This window comes from Prosopis cineraria, unplaced genomic scaffold, assembly GCF_029017545.1.
Source record: "Prosopis cineraria cultivar Desert tree isolate PC_DT_omini unplaced genomic scaffold, ASM2901754v1 PC1, whole genome shotgun sequence".
Lineage (NCBI taxonomy): Eukaryota > Viridiplantae > Streptophyta > Magnoliopsida > Fabales > Fabaceae > Prosopis > Prosopis cineraria.
In genome coordinates, this window is record NW_026555332.1 from 27148179 (window position 1) to 27166050 (window position 17872).

Consider the following 17872-nt stretch of genomic DNA (forward strand, 5'->3'; position numbering starts at 1 on the left):
GTGTACTTTTACTCTTTTTTCGTAGTTTGGAATTTGAAGTCTTTCTGATTGATCAAAAGGGGAAAAAAAAACAAGAAGAAAAGAATCACTGCATGCTTTAAGGTAACTATCACATATAATTTATTTTATCATTATTTTAATTCAAAAGCTATTTGCTCCTTCCAATCAAGTTGCAGAGCATAGAAGGGGACAGACGCTGCAAAAATGCTCAGTGATCGTAGAATTAGAGTTTTGAATATTCAAAGTCAAACGACCAATCTCGTCCACGAGTCTTTTTGGCATGTTCTCTATGAACGTTCCACGATGCTTCGGTTTCGAAACAGCGCTTCCCGGGCCCTCGATCCATTCATTCCACGTACTCATCTCCATCCTCATCTATATAATAAAAAATATCTAATTATATACAACTCATTATTATATAAAGTATTAGAAAGTCAAGTATAAGTTGACGTGTTTTTAATATATAGGAATTCCTTTCAATCCAAAATATACACATTTTTCTTTAAGTAATTATTTTTATTCAATTTATAACTAACTTAGTGCATTTAAAAAATTTTATCCCCTTTCTACATCTTATATTTATTAACCTAAATTTTTATATAAAATTATCTCTTACTCATCATAAAATGTATTGGTATTTGAAACTAAAAGTAAATATATATATATATATATATTTATAAAAATGAGGACTTGCTTATATTTAGAACCATAGAGAGTAAGTTGTTAGTAGTATCATATTCACAATTCTGAAATAATTTTGGTGTCAATGTAAATATTTTATTAGTGAGTAATCTGCAAATGTTATCTCTATATAAGTGTTCTTTAAACTTGGAGACTTTCCTTGACCCTAGTAAGCTCCTAAAATTTAATTTATCTAAACTTTTTTTATAAAAAAATTAAATTGAAATCTCACATAAAAAAATTAATTAATATAAAGTTCATTTGCATATGAACTAAGGCTATTGATAACTGATTGTGTTGTCAATGACCTTAGTTTAATTGTCAATTAACTAGTTTATAATAATTAATTTCCTCTTGTGAGACTTGTATATAATTGATAATTCTCCAAAAAAAAAATATCTTTGAATTTATGATATAATGTTAAATGACATTTTGGATAATTACTGAACATATTAATTTATTTGACAATAAATAGTTTGCAGAAAAATTTATTTATATAATCAATATAATAATGACAATAAACATGTTAAGATACATTAAAAATCATTTTATTCTTAATAGTTAATACTTGTATTATTGCTCATTTTAAAAACCAAACTACCAAAACAAAAACAAAAACAGCAAAAACTAAGACAAAATTTAATTAAAGAGTGAAAGAGGGAAAAATAAAACAAGTCCCGTTAAAGAGGCAAACTTCTCCCATAAACAATTCTTCTCTCACGGACATATCCTGGAACAAAGATGGTTAGCTTCAGCAATAACGACGCTGTCTTCACAATGACCATTTCACTGTCACTCTCCTCGCCGTTCTTCTTCTTCTTCTTCCAACTCCTTTTCACCGTCCGGACCACCTCCTTCAGTCCTGTTGATCATTTCGCCGTCGCCTGCGGTAACTTAGGAAATATTCGGTCATCGGATAACCGGAACTGGACCGGAGATATTGGCTCCAGAATATTCTCTCCCATTGAACCCCGCAACGGCCTCCACTCCGTCGTCGTCAACGCATCGGTCAGAAAAACAGTCCCCTACGGCACCGCACGCCTCTCTTACTCTGAATTCTCCTACTCATTCCCGGTGACCTCCGGCCGGAAAATCATTCGCTTCTACTTTTACCCATCTTCCTACGACCTCAACTTCCTTCGCTCTGACTCTCTCTTCTCCGTCAAAGCAAGTTCCTTACCCCTTCTTATGGACTACAACGCTTCACTTGCCGCCGACAAAGCTGCCGAAGAAACCTTTTTCAAAGAGTACGTCGTCACCGTTGACCCAGGTCAGAGGCTAAATGTAACCTTCATGCCCAGTGTATCTTATGAAAACGCTTATGCTTTTATCAATGGGATTGAGGTTTTCTCTTCGCCAACTGATCTTTATTACCCCAACCTAGACAATATAATAACAGGTTCCAATCCTGTTTCACGCCCATCTCCCTCACTACCATCATCGAAATCATCAAAGAATGCAAAGAACACGAGGGTAATTTTCATTGTTGGAGGGGTAGCTTCAGGCATCGTTGTGCTTTCTCTTATTCTTTTGCTGATTTTTCTGCGATTCGCTAAAGGTTCAGTAAAGGAAGGAAAATCATGGTGGGGACAGAAAACAGTAGCCATGTCCAAAACAAGAAAGACCCAAGGGACTTCATTATTGTCGTCTGATTTGTGTCGTGTCTTTTCAATAGACGAGATAAGAGCAGCGACGAATAATTTCGATGATATTTTTATCATCGGTTTCGGAGGGTTTGGTAATGTGTACAAAAGCTACATTGATGAAGGTACAATACCAGTGGCAATCAAACGTCTCAAACAAGGTTCACAACAAGGACTGCAGGAGTTTCAAACTGAGATTGAAATGCTCTCACAACTTCGTCACAATCATTTAGTGTCTCTCATTGGTTACTGCAACGAAGGCAATGAGATGATCCTTGTCTACGAGTTCATGGCTAACGGAACTCTACGTGAGCATCTTTACAATTCTGATCACCACTCACTTTCCTGGATTCAAAGGTTAGAGATATGCATAGGTGCTGCACGAGGAATACATTATCTACACACAGGTACAAAGCATGCAATCATTCACCGGGACATCAAAAGCACAAACATATTAATAGATGAGAAATGGATGGCGAAGATTTCAGATTTCGGGTTGTCCAAAGTAGGACCCTCGGGTATTTTGAGATCGAACATTAATATAAGCACCGTAGTGAAAGGAAGCATTGGATATTTAGATCCAGAATACTGCATGTGTCAAAGATTGACGGAGAAGTCAGACGTGTACTCATTTGGAGTGGTGTTACTGGAGGTATTGTGTGGGAGGCCTCCTATTTTGCGTGCAGTGGAGAGGCAGCAGCAAAACTTGGCAGAGTGGGTTCGAAGATGTGTTCACGAAGGTGAGATCGGTCCTGCCGTTGATCCATTTCTCAGAGAAAGTATGAGGCCAGATTGCATAGAGGCATACATTGAAATTGCATTGAAGTGTGTGGCCAATGATGGGAATGAACGGCCAGCCATGGGTGATGTGATGCTGGGCCTAGAGTTTGTATTGGAGATGTTGAGGAATGAAGAGGAGATTAGTTCTGATGATTGATTGGTGGTGATGGCCGTGTAAGATGAAAAATGTAAATCGATGTTATAGAGTCCCTACATTGTCAATGTCAGATAATCTTCATTAATTGGCCATAAATTTGCTAAAGTCGACTCCATGTCTTTCCAATCACCGTGTAGTCTTTACATAATACAAATACTCTAAAGATGACTCCAAGTCTTTCTATTCTACTAAATAATGTTTGAATTGATGGATTTAAATTTAAATTTTAAAATTTAAAACTTAGATTTTAAACATGTATTTAAAATCTTTTGTTTGTATAATGTACAAATTTTAAAAGTAAAAAAAAAAAGATGAATTGAGATTCAAAGCAAAAATGGAAAGATTGTGATTTATTGATGAGCTTACCTTTATTTTTTAATTGATAAGAAATGAGAATAAGAAATGAGAGGAGAGGCACTTGAGAGAAACAGACAACGATAGTGAAAACAAAAAGAAAAAAAAAAGCTTGGAGCAGTTGAAATGTCAAATAATTAGGGTCTAGACGCTAGAGAGAATTTGAAATTACAACAAAAAATATAATAAAACATGGATGTGGATTTGATTCATAATTTTTTTTTAGGTATCCAAAGGAGAATTTCGTTCACATTCAATCTAAATACAAATCCTGATGTATTCAAATGCAATATTAATTAATTCCAAAATGATTGAACCTTCCATGAAAATTTTGGAGCCTTGTATAATCATAGATTTGAATATTCAAATGAATGAAAGTATCCAAATTAAATCGTCCCCGTACATCGATCTCGTGCATTGGGTGTGGAGAGATTGCTGGCACAATTAACGTTGCATTTTCTCTATCTTATTTTCATTTTAGTTCATCATTCTTAATTAGGCACATATTGATTTTTTTTAGTACAGTGATTCCTAGAGATGTTGTAATGACACAATACAAGGTCTGTCTTGATGTGCGTGTTATGATAAAAAATCAAAAGCATCGACAATTGGTAGCTCCTAGGATTAGGCGGTGAGAGTTAAAAAGTGAGAAGCGAGAAATTTTCAAGAGAAATCTTTTCGCCAAAGGAATTTGAGAAGTGAGAAGTGAGAAATTTTTAAGGGAAATCTTTTCACCAAAGGAATTTGAGAGTCCTAAGGAAGTGCTAGCATTTTGTGGAAGGATATGGCTAAGAAAGTAAGGAAGATTGCAAAAGAAGTTTTGAGAGAATCAAAAGGTTTTGATCTGAGAGACAAGGAGTCTTAGTAGTGAAATGATAGTGTACAGGAAAAAGTCAGACATAAGAAAGAGTCTTTTAAAGCCATCCATTTGTGCAATAATAATGAAAATTAGAAAAGGTACTATATGGCTAAGAAGGAAGATAAAAAAGCTATGAGTGAAACTCATTCTAAAGCTTTTGAAGAGTTTTATAATGGTCTTAGGATAAAGGAAAGAGAATGAAAAATTTATAAGATTGTTAAGAGTGGGGAAAGAAAATCAAGAGATTTGGAACAAGCAAGATACATAAAGGATGAAAAGAGAAGAGTTTTGGTCACAGATGGTGATATTAAAAACAGATGGGAGACCTGCTTTTCCAAACTTTTCATAACAGAGAGGGTTCGTCTAGTAACTTGAAGGATTTAATAACTCATGAAGGAGAACAAAATTTGTCATTCTATTACAGGATACTCAGTAGTGAGGTGAAGGAAGCTCTTAAGAAAAATTGCAGAGTAAGCTATCTCAAGTCCTAGGAAATATTTCAAAGGACCTAAATCTTTCATTTGAAAATTACTGTGAAGATAATCTTTAATTTCTTGTATAAATGTTTCAAAATTGCCAGTTATAACTATATCGTCCATATAGGCAAGCATAAGAACTAAATTACTCCCTTTTATTTTAGTAAATAAAGAATAATCATGCTTACTCTACAAAACCTAATTTAATTAGGGATTCAGAGAGCTTTAAATTCCATTGTCTAAAGGCTTGTTTCAGTCCATATAAGGATTTAACTAGTTTACAAACTTTTGTGCCTCCTTGTTTTCCAAAACCTGGAGGTACTTTCATAAAAACTTCTTCAGTTAAATCTCCTTGTAAAAGGGCACTATCTACATCCATTTGACATAAGGGCCAATTATTCTTTATAGCAATAGACAAGATAGCTCTAATAGTAGGCATTTTCACAACGAGAGAAAGTGTCAAAATAATCTACCCCTTCTATTTGACTATACCCTTTTGCAACCAATCAAGCTTTCAATTTATTTAAAGTCCCATCAGCATTGTACTTCTTTTCAAAAATCCACCTGCATCCTATAGCTCTTTTACCCTTTGGGAGGTTAACTTTTTCCCAAGTGTTATTTCTTTCTAAAGCATCAATTTCATTTTTCATTGCATCTATCCACCTACTGTCAATGGCAGCCTTGTCAAAGGTGTTCGGTTCTATAATTTCATCAGTACAAACAAGAAAATCCTTATATGATGATGAAACATTGGAATAACATACACTATGCTGAATTGGGTAAACGATTTTCTTTTTATCGTTTACCTGCATACTGTTTATATGGTCTAGCACAGAGCAATCATAATCTCTAAGCCAGCTAGGTGGTTTCCGATTTCTGAAAGGGCGATCCATTTCAGGTTCAAATTCCTCATTGCTGTTGCTTTGAACATCCGGAACTAGTTCACTTGAGGAATCCGGGGGTGCTTGACTAAAAGCAGGATTTCTGTCAAAATCAGGATCAAACAGAAAAAGGATCTTGGGATTTCAATTCAAATTTCACTTCAGAAGACTCTCCCCGTGGATTGAAAGCTGTTAAATCTTTATCTTTGTAAGGGAATTTTTCTTCAACAAAAATAACCTCTCTTCTGATCAAGAACTTATCATCTGTAATGCTATAAAGCATATAACCTTTTTGGTTATTAGGATAACCAAAAAATATGCATGGTTTGGACCTTGGCTGTAACTTATCTAAGCCACTTAAAGTTTTTACAAAGGCTAAACACCCAAATATTCGTAAATGACACAGATCAGGTGGTTGTTGATAGACTAGCTCGTAGGGGTTTGTATAGTCAATAACACTAGAAGGCATCCTATTAATTATATAAGTGGCAGCCCTTATGCTTTCTCCCCAGAATTTAATTGTAATGTAAGCTTGAAACATCAAACTCCGAGCCACTTCTAGAATAAGCCTATGCTTTCTCTCAATAACCCCATTTTGTTAGGGTGTATAAAGACATGAAGTTTCATGCACTGTCCCATTAGTTAGAAAATAATTGGCAACTTCATTATTGATAAACTCAGTAACGTTGTCACTATGCACTTTTCTAACATGGGAAAAAATTGATCATGGACATAGGCAAAAAATATCTTTAGATAAGAAAAAGTTCCATTTTTAGATGTTAACAAAAAAACACATGTAACACGTGAAAGTCATCAACTATTGTTAAAAAATATCAATAACCTTGATGAGTGGGTTCCTTATATGGTCCCCAAACATCAATGTGAATGAGATCAAAACAACGAACAGATTTGATATCACTAGCAGGAAAAGGCAGACGAGGCTGCTTAGCTTGTAAGCATATAGTATACAAACTTAAATGGTAACTCATTTTTTATACAAACTTAAATGTCTAAGTACAGGATATAATGCGTGGCCTAGCCTAAAATGCCATAGCTTATTATTAGAAACAGCATTAGTATGAATATAAGTCTCAGTTTCTTCAACTATGTAAAGCCCATAATCCAATTTACCAATCATTTTTGCGCTCCCACTGCAAAGATCCTGTAAAACACATATTGGGAAAGAAAGCAATCATGCAATGTTGTTCTTTAGTGAGTCTGGAGATGGAAATCAGATTAGAGCAAAGACGAGGTGCATAAAGGATGTTATGTAAAACAATATTGTCAAATAATGTAACCGATCCAGCATGCGTGACTGTTAGTTTATCATTATTTAGGATTCCAATTCTTAATGGGGGACCTTTATATTCTTCATAGGTATCTAAATAACTCAAGGAACTAACAACATGACAGGTTGCACCAGAATCTAACAACCAGTGAGCTGTGTGTGACTGTCCTAACGATAAAATGGTGTGAATCAAACCTGTAGACCCCTTTGGGTCTGTGGCAACAACAGCTCCAATATCAGTGGCTTCATTCTTCAACATCTTTAATATATTTGTATAATCTTGTTGTGACAGAAGTTGACATTCCTGGGGTTGATGCACCATAGAATTACCATTTGAGTTAGCAGTGGTTGCATCAGCATGATCAGCACGAGGAATCTGTCGAACTTGATTTCCTCTCCCTCTTCCTCTTTGAAAGTTGGGAGGAAACCCCACTAATTGGAAACATTCGTCTCTCTCATGACCACGACGCCGATGGCAATAGGAGCATTCCTCCGATGGATTTTCCCGAGCACCTCCTCTTCCAAATCGCCCTCTTCCTCTAGCAGCCATAGTTGAACCCTCGGTATGCAAAGGGGATGGAGAGGAAGACAGAGTGCGTTGTGTTTCTTCTTTGCATACCATAGAATACGCTTGATTAACTGTTGGAAGTGGGTTCATGAGTAGCATCTGACTGCGCACAGATTGATATGAAGAATTGAGTCCCATCAAGAATTGAAACAATCTTTGCTGTTGAACAATCTTAGCATAATCGATAGAAGAAGTACACGTGCAACTGGGTAATAGGGCAACGACTGAGTACTCTTCCCATATTTCTTTAAGCCGAGTAAAGTAACTTGATACAGACATGGAATCCTGAGTAAGGGAGTTAAGAAGACATGAAGACTGCATATTTTTGTACCATCTGTGTCGTTGAAGCGTTCATACAGATCATTCCAGACCAATTTTGCATTTTCTGAAAAAGTAATACCCGCCGAGATGTCTTTAGCAACTGAGTTGATCAGCCATGAAAGCACCACTGGGTTGCATCGATCCCATTGGGGGTGAAGTCGTGTGGGTCTTGACCGTCTCTAGTACAAGTCCCATCTATAATTTCAATCTTGTTCTTGGCTCAAAGTGCCATCTTCATGGTTCTACTCCAAATGATGTAATTGGTTGCTCCGGTGAGCGGCTGTGCCACCAAGGCTGTTGTCTGGGTGTCCGAAGGGTGGAGAAACAGTGGATGGTTGAGATTGAGAAGTGAAGGGGATTCGAATTGATTTCTTCATCAGTTGGCATGGCTGGATGATTGAAGCGACTGAGATCTACCAATCTTTGAAACAATGACGATGGACGAAGTGAAGAGTTGCATAGTGAGGCGATGAAGACTATGATGAGGCGCGGTGGAAGAAAATAAGTCTTTTTAAGGCTTCCAAGGAAAGAACAATTCTTGAGGGGATAAAAGGAATGGATCGGGTCATGAGCTGCGCTCTGGTACCATATTGAGAAAGAGAATGAAAACAAATAACACTTTATTGTGGACAAAAAAATCAGTCCAGAACAACTTTAACGCGTACATGAGGAGCAGTCCAAATATAAAGGAGCCTATCTGGAAGAAGTACAAGAAAATACCCAAGAAAGGCTAACGCAGGTCCTGACCCAGATATACACATGTAGGCCCAAAACAATATAACCCAATTAACAACTATTTTCTATACAAGGCCATGTCCCTTTCGCCGTGTTTACACTCAGCAACAAACTTCAAGTCGTGAAAGTAGGGGGCATGTTGACATTGTCCAAAGAACCCACTAAGTTACCCATCTGTAACAGTAACAAATAAAAAAAAAGTAATAACAAATTAAAAAGAAAAATAAAAAATCAGATGGTTTGTAGATCTATAGTACCCATCGAATGCTATTTACATAATATTATAGAAGCGATATAGATATAGAAATATTATAGATATGGATGCATGCACCTGAAAGTGTGGACTATGGATAGAGCCCGGGGGGGGGGGGGTCTCTCTCCTCGTCACATCCTGCAGTCACATTCACACAGTGGGGCAGGGACCAGGAGGGAGGAGATCAGGAAAACGGTGCCGTTTACATGATTAAAAAAATACAGAAAATAACAAAAGGCAACTGGAAAAAAAAACAGGCACCCACAAGGATTGACTTCTCTTCTCCCACCACATGTGCATAGTTTAGATTAAATATTTTAATTATTATTTTTTTATTAGCGCCTTGTACTTCCCCTGATCCGAGAGCTGCCTACATCTCTACAGAGAAGTGAATCAAAGGATAGAGAGAGAGAGAGAGAGAGGCTCACGAACTGAGGATCGATGATGAAGAAAAGCATTGTGATACTCTTGACGATCGTAATTCTCACAGCAGATTCATCGGAGACCAACATGAATATAACCACCAGTGGATGGCTTGCCCATTTTGATGCTGATGATAATATGGCTGAGCCTGAGCTCATGAGTTCTAATCATCACTTTGCCAGAATGCTTGCAGAAGTCAATTCCGTCACTAAAGGCTATGACCAAAGAGGTAAACAGGTCGTTTCTTGTCCCAAAGGTTCAAACGGACTGTACACTTCTTGCCTTTCCCTCTCTAAGAATCCTTCTTCAAGCAACCCATACTGCCTTGAACCTACAAATAGAAGTCCCGAATGCCATTGAAGAGAAATAGATATCGCTGAGTTTCTAATGTCTCAGGTTTCTTATTTGCTTTCTGTGTCGTTCGTTCAAGAAAAAGTGCTTTTCATTTCTGCCTCCATCGTTTTAATTCTAATCTGATGTTGTCAAACGCAGCTATATGCGATGATTTATATGTACTGATGTGTTTAATTTATAAGTTTGATTAGCTAGCTTGTCGGAATGATTATTTATGAGGTATGACAATGCTTGCACAGCACTAAAATTGATTTTTTTTTTCCTCAAGAAAAATAGTTGCAGCGTGATGAAGATTCGAAGGATACAAATTTTTCCAACGATTTGACCTGATATCATAACTTGTGTACCATTTTTTGGGGGGTATTTGCATTTTGCATACGCCAGGAACTTTTTTGTGTTCTAGGAAAAATAAAAGCCGGTTTTATGGGTGTTTTTGTATTAAAAAAATGGCATTTAAATTTTTATATTTATAATATTTTTCAATTAAAGTAAAACAATTTAGTTTTTAGTACGGTAGTACTTACGATCTGTCATGATTTATTCTTATAATTAATATTTTTATTAATTCTTAAATTTAAAATTTGATGGTTATAAATTAATTAAAGAATTTTAAAAATTTCATGAAATACCTAAATTAATCCGTCCCTCATCAACTGTTGTTTTAGCAAAACTCTTTGGTCCTATTTTAGCTGTTGTTTTACATTATTTTCAATGCATAATTAATTTATTTCCAACTTTATCTTGAATAAGTAGTTAATGTATGGTTTCAGCATCAACTGATATTTAAATGATTTGATTTAATAAAGATAATTTACTGAAATTACCTCACGGGTTAAATTATTTGTTTTGTTGTTAATTTTGAATTAAGTTTTATAATTTTTTATTTTAATCAAATTTTTATAATTTAATCAACGAAACATAATAGTTTATGAAAATTAAAATTATTTTTAAGAAAAAAAAATTACAGTGACAGCAACTAATTAAAATTTAATTATCTCCTTATTCAAAAATATAAGACATTTTTTGAGGAGTTGGATATTAAAAAATGTAAGGTATTTTAATTTTTCAAGGTGTAATCATTACTTTTTAAAAAAAAGTCTCTATTCATAGTGATTTCATATTTATTATAAGGTATTTAATAAAAATAAATATAAAAAATAAAATTAATTTAAAAATAAATAGTTATTTTATTAAAAAATAAAATTTAATTAAAAATATTTTATATTTTTTTGACCAAGAAAGTACTTCCTTCCTCCTTGCCGACAATTTCTTTTCCAAACTGTCGGTTACAATTGACTGAAAATTACATCTTTGACGAACGACAAAGCAGTAAATGGTAATAATAATCAATTAGTCATAGAATTTACATTATTGAAAACTTGAAAAACATACCCATCTAAACTTTTCAAAAGTTGCTCCCATGATTAGCAACAACCAAAAAAAGGACGACACGAGTTGAAATTGTATTGGTTCGTTTTTTTTATTTTTTTTATCAAAAGCTGATACCCAAAACGAGAGGGAGTAAGGGCAAAGGTTATTACAGTAGCAGGGACGGCACCCTTGCTTTTTCCACTATGCCACAGCTCTCACCTGTGACGGGGAATCATTTAAAAACAGTTTAAAAATAAAAAAAAATATTTTTAATTAAATTTTATTTGTTAATAAAATAATTATTTATTTTAAAATTAATTTTATTTTTTATATTTATCTTTATTAAATATCCTAAAATAAATATAAAGTCATTATTAATAGAGGCACTTAAAAAAAATAATAATGATTACACCTTAAAAAACTAAAAATATCTTATGTTTTTGAATATTCAACTTCTTAAAAAATATATCTAAACCGTTGTTTATGGTGGATAAAAAAATTAAAAAAATTACAGTTAAATCTCATAGAAGAGATTTTACTACTAAAAAGTTTCATCATATTCATAAAATACTCTCAAATTTTAAATTTTACTCATTTATAACTTAACAAAAGATATTTATAATTAAATAACTGGCATTTACAACTTGCAAAGGAAAATAACAACTTATAATAATAAGTTGTAAATATCTGTTGTCTAATTATAAATATTCTTTATTAAATTTTAAATATATAAGATTTAAGATTGATAGTATTGTATCAATTTTATAAGATCTTTTGATAGTGAAATGTTTTTTGTAGGACTTAACTGTAATTTTTCTTAAAAAATATAAAGCTCACACTCATGCTGAGGGAGGGGAGTGGCTGGCTAGTTTCTTTCTTTGTTTTTTTTTTTTTGTTTTTTGTTTTTTTTGGTGATCTGGGAGGTTGTTCTCCCCTGCAAGCAGAACTGTGGAGCAAATTTTTTGTTTTTAATATAAGATTACAAAGTAACCGTACAAAATAATTAAAGTCTAGCCAATATGAAAAGTCACGAGGCTTTCACAGTTGGAGGCGGGATAACTGTGGAGTGTTTATTATGGTTTTATAATCGGGAAAAAACTGAATATAAAGAAGCTCATGGTTGAGAGTGATTCGTCCACGTGTTAGCACACCGTAGTGTACATTCAAGTCAAACTGATTCTTGACATCTAAAACATGGGTTTAATTTTTTTAACTGGTGACAGTGAACTTTTGGTGAAGCAAGTGCTCAGAGTAGGCAATACTTGGTAGATTTTGCTTGTTAAGAAAAGTATGAACGAAATTAACAACTGCATTGTGTTGGTGACGTCTTAGGGAGATTGTTTCTTTGGTGTACTGAGATTTTTCCTTTTAGGATTTTAACACCTCATCTTGTGTACCAATGTACATATTTTGTTTGGGCTTCCCCTCTTTTCTTTTTGTTTTTGTTTTTTAAAAACAAGTTGTTACTAAATAATCTCTAACACACAAGACGCATAGGATAATAAATTTTAGAGAAAACATAATTTTATGTCCTTAAATTTTGTTCATGTTTTGTTATTAATCTCTATATTTTTTTTTTGTGGTTTAGATATATATACTTTATTCATAGAGAGACCTAAAATAATAAAAAAATAAAAGTGTAGGAATTTAGATCACTAAAAAAATATAAGAATTAATAGCAAAACATAAGTAAAATACAGGGGTCTAAAATTATGTTTTTCCTAAATTTTAAAATAAAATATATTGTTTAACTTTTTAACTTGCACAACTAACAAATCTTAAACTATAATGAGTTGTTTAAATTTTAATTTATTTGAAGATCACACATCTTGAAAAAATAAATTATTATTATTATATATATATATGGGGTAACAAATTCTATAATAATTCGTATGAAAATAAAAATAAGTTGTTTCTTTATTTTTAATACACATGGAATAACATATTCTAAAATAATTTTGTTGGAATAAAAAAATTTGTTATTTATATTCTTTTTTAATTTTATCTCAAACCTAACCCTTTCCCGTAGAAAAAGGAGATACGCACACGCACACCCCCGCAGCGGCCAACGTTGAATTGAGTGGGGGCAAATGTACCTCCTCACTTTGGCTAAAATTACAAAAATATGGTGTGGGATTTAATGTTTTATGTAATTACACCATATATTTTTTTATATTTTATACTTCTATCCTTAATTGATTACTTGAGATCACTCAAGTCCTGACCAAATCTAAATATATTAATTATAGATTTTCCAAATCAGTTTAGCTTGAGCATAATAAATTCTAATCCAAAATTTAACCTGTTACTATACACGAGACAACTTTTATAAAAAATATCATTATTTACTTTTTATTTACAAAATCAAATCCAAATTTTTCACAATGATTATTTTAATTATTTGTATTTTTCTCACTCAACAGTATTATTTTATAGCATGAAATCACAAAATATTAAAATTTTTGTCATCGTTTTTTTACATCTACTCTTGTAATGTATATAATTATTTTTTAATTATAATTTTTTTATAATATTAAAATTTTTATTTTAAATTAAAGGGTAAAAGGACAAAAATACCCATAAAAGTAGTTAGTTAAAGGCACCCAGTATCTTAAAGTGAAAAAAAGGGCAAAAATACGCATAATGTTATATGAAGGGGTGCAAAAGTGATCAAACCGTTAACTTTAACCTAACGTTATTAACTTTGACTATTAAATGTTGATTGTGTATATCACGTGTCAGCCTTTTCTTACGTGGACTAATAAAGGAGCAAAAATACCCATGAAATTATCGAATAAGAGCAAAACTACCTATAATGTTACTAAAATTGGTAAAAAAGTGACTAATCCATCAAATTCCTTAAATGTTGACTGATTAGTTGACATTTAAGTAGAAGTTAACCATTTTTTTGTTGACGTAGATAAAAAATATTCTAGATGAATTTTTACAAATGTTGATTAATTATCATATGAGTATCTATAATATTACTTTAGTAAGTGCAATAGCGACCAATCAATCAAAATTCATGTCACACGGTTTCTTTCCTTCATCATGTATCTCGTCCCCTTCCTTCCTCTCTCTCTACTTATTTTTCTTATTTGCAAAACATGAGATTCAACATAGTGAGACAAGTTGTATACAATTGCAGATTGAGACTGAGAACACCTCCTACACTGCCTTACCTTAAGAATATGTTACAACCTTAAGCAATTTCATTCATTACAGGTTCAAAATTTTTAAATAATTTTCACTATTGCTGCAAAAGAAAAGCAATTTAATTTAATATTTAGTCAAAATGACATTTTTTCATGTGACATTTTCTCTACTGCACACTGGTCAATGACTCCATAACCAATGATGACCCACTTTCTATGTCTCCATCGACTCAAGAATGACGATGAAGAACCAAGCAGCAGTGGACTTTCTTTTATGGTCGTTGCTGTTACCCTACTCGAAGGACATCATCATTTGCATCAATCTCCTCTTCTCTTCTTCTCTGGTCCTCATCTTCTTATTCAATTAGGTGTCGCCGGAGAAGAAGAAGAAGAAGAAAGCAGTGACGATGAACTATGAGAAGGTAGCGATAGACTGTGGGAGGGGGTCCTTGCTAGAGACAAAGAAGAAGAAGAAGATAGCAGTAATGGACGACGGTGGGGATGCTCATCAGATGATGAAGATGGGGAGGTAGTGACGCATCTACCCATTTGACGATGTGGGCTGGAATCATCAAATGAGAAGGAGGAGGAGGCAATGATGTTATGCTTTTGATAAGGAGAGGAATGGAGCTGCTGATGGGGATAAGGTTTTTTTTTTTTTAAATTTTGAAAAGGGCACTTTAGTCTTTTTTTATTCTAAGTACATATATTTTATTAAAATTATAGTAGGATTCTATTGTCATACCAAACACATTCTCAAATTCAATTTTATTTCAATTTCAATTTTAATTTTGATTTCATCAAAAACCTTTTCATCATATCCAACATGGCCTTCATTCTGTTGCTCTCTCTATCATTATCGGGAGTCTCATGTAAAAAAAGATCTAAAAGCCTTCATTTCATCTTGAAATTTTTAGCCAAAGAATTTCAAATTCATTTTTAGACAAAAGAATTTCAAATTCATTTTCAAAGCTTCAGGTCATCGCTTGTAGCATTTTATTTGTTGTGATTCTTAAACCGTCACATCTATTGTAGCGGCTTGATTTTTGTGGGAATAATTTTTAAAGTCGCTATTGTATCATTTGCTACGGTAAGTACGGCAGCCGTTTTCAAAATCGCCACGAACGTTTCTGTAGCAGTGAGTTAAAAAAACTGCTACAAAATGCTTTTTTTTTTTTGTCGTAATGTAAAAGTAGCTTTTTGGACAGGGACATAGATGCATCTGTGTAAGTATCAAAGAGTTAGTCTCCCCCATTTTTAATTAAGTCTAACATTGATAATAAATATAAAGACAAGAGATATATATTTAATCTTATATATATTTAATATACTTTAATTTTATCCAATCAAGTCAATACATGTAACTTTTAATATATTAATAACATTAATAACAAAAATTTGTTATAGAATAAATAATCTATAAAACATATATATATCTTGATTTAATTAAAAATTAACAACTTAAATATATAAGACTAAGTATATAAATTTTTTTAATAATATTTTAGTTGTATAAATGTTTTCATATTGCTCATGCAACGTTAATGACTTAAAAGGCTAGTATCAAATTATTTTTTCATGAATGTCAAATTTTAAATTTCTTTGTAGGGTGTTTGATGTTAATGTTCTACATTAAAAACTAGTTATATAATATTTTACAATTTATTAGTTTTTCAAAATCTAAAATATAAAATTTTGTACTTCCTCTATTAAAAAATATAAGGCATTTTAATCTTTCAAGGTATAATCATTGCTTTTTTTAAAAAGTGCCCCTATTAGTAATAATTTTATATTTATTGTAAGGTATTTAATAAGGATAAATATAAAAAATAGGGTTAGTTTAAAAAGTAAATAATTACTTTATTAGAGGGTGATATTCAATTAAAAATGCTTTACATTTTTAAATAAAGAAAATATATTTTTTTATTCACTTCACATTTCATTACTTAAAAATCTTTAGACCTTTGCTTAAATTTAAAAAATATTACTTAATTTATCAAAAAATATTGCTTAAAAATTTTTAATCCTTTACTTAAACTTTAAAATTTTTATCCTAAACTAAAATTGATCTTTTAGGTGGTCTTTCCAAACTTTCCTCCATCATATACAAGTGTTTGAGTGTTTTTTTTTAAAAAAAACATAAATTTAGATTTTCACACTTTACTCTCACTTTGTTATTAATCCCTGTACTTTTCTTCATATTTTAAGTCTCTACACTTTTTTTGGTGTTTTAAATCCCTCCATAAACAAAGTGTAGGGACATTGGAGGGACCTACAATATAAAAAAAGTATAAGAATCTAAAATACCAAAAAAACACAGGAATCAATGGCAAAATACGAGCAAAATGTAGGGATCTAAATTTATATTTTCTTTATTTTTTTATATAGAGACAAATGCAGACAGAAAAGTTCACACAATCAAAGGTAAAGAAAAGATTAAAAATCAGAGAAATATTTAGGTGAATCGAGTGCACCACGTTATTTATAGTCCCCCAATTAAAATGCTTCAAGTAATTTAAGTAAAATCTTGTGTGATATTTTTTTAATTGATTTTATTCTTATAACAGAATGCACATTTGATTTCTTACATATTATCTCTTTATTATTATTAATATCAAAATTAATTTATATTTAATGCCATACAAATATCATATTTTTATTAGATAAATCACAAATGATGTGGTGTACTAGATTACCTAAGAATTTTTCTAAAAATCAAAGAAGGGAAAAAAAACCTTTTTTTTTCCCTTAGGAATAGGTATAAAGCTTTAGGCTGGGAGAAAGAAAATAATGCTAAAATAAAGAAAGGCCTCTGAAAGAGATTGAATATCTTTTCAAGCCTATAGATGCTCGCCTCATGTGAGAAGGTAGGTGTTAGAGTTGGGAATAAAGGTCAGATCTAAAGAGCTGGGCTTGTAGGCTTTGTTTAAATAAGCATTTGAGTTTTAAAAATTATTTTTTTAAAAGAAATCAGGCTTAAGGGCCTAGCCCTGATAAGCCCTGTGAAAAAAGACTTGGACTCGAGTAGCCCTTCAAACCCTAATAAGCCTAATTATTTTACACACACACACATATTTAATTAATAGTGACACAATTTAGTTAATATTTATTATAGGTGATGAAGAAGAAGTTGTAAAAGTAATTGACATTGAATTTTCACCTCTATTTTCAACAAATACACTTATATCCAAGGGATCTAATGTTTTATTTGTAGATGATGAGGATGGGGAGGATTTGGGTTTTAATTGATGAATGTGTGTTATTTAGATTTCTAAATATGTTATTTAATTTTTAAAATATTGTGTGGATTTTAATTTTTTTAATTTTAAAATATATTAATTAATTTATAATGTTTTATTTTATTTTATTTTATTTGAATAGGGCTTTTGGGCTCGATCCTAAGCCCTTTACATAAAGGTTGGGCCTCAAAAAAGAGCTAAAAATGGATAACCGAGCTTAAGAGCTTAGGTCCTTAAGGGCTGGCTGGGCCCTTAAGAACCGTGCCCGCTCATATTCCCAGCTATAGTAAGTATGAAATAGTGACAATGGAAAAGGACGTGGCTGGTAGCAAAG

At 32.4% G+C, this 17872-nt stretch overlaps 2 protein-coding genes across 2 annotated transcripts; one reads left to right on the top strand and one right to left on the bottom strand.

Moving 5' to 3' along the window:
- The first annotated feature begins 1346 nt into the window (after window positions 1–1346).
- On the top strand, window positions 1347–3429 carry LOC129312618 (receptor-like protein kinase FERONIA). The gene has a single exon (XM_054955295.1). The coding sequence runs from the start codon at window positions 1423–1425 to the stop codon at window positions 3259–3261; it is 1839 nt and encodes a 612-aa protein (XP_054811270.1). The 5' UTR covers window positions 1347–1422; the 3' UTR covers window positions 3262–3429.
- A 3290-nt stretch (window positions 3430–6719) lies between these two features.
- LOC129307314 (uncharacterized) lies at window positions 6720–8579 on the bottom strand. Its single transcript, XM_054948241.1, has 2 exons — window positions 7315–8579; window positions 6720–6993 (listed from the first exon to the last, which is right to left on the bottom strand). The coding sequence occupies exons 1-2, from the start codon at window positions 8006–8008 to the stop codon at window positions 6959–6961; spliced, it is 729 nt and encodes a 242-aa protein (XP_054804216.1). The 5' UTR covers window positions 8009–8579; the 3' UTR covers window positions 6720–6958.
- Window positions 8580–17872: the final 9293 nt, after the last annotated feature.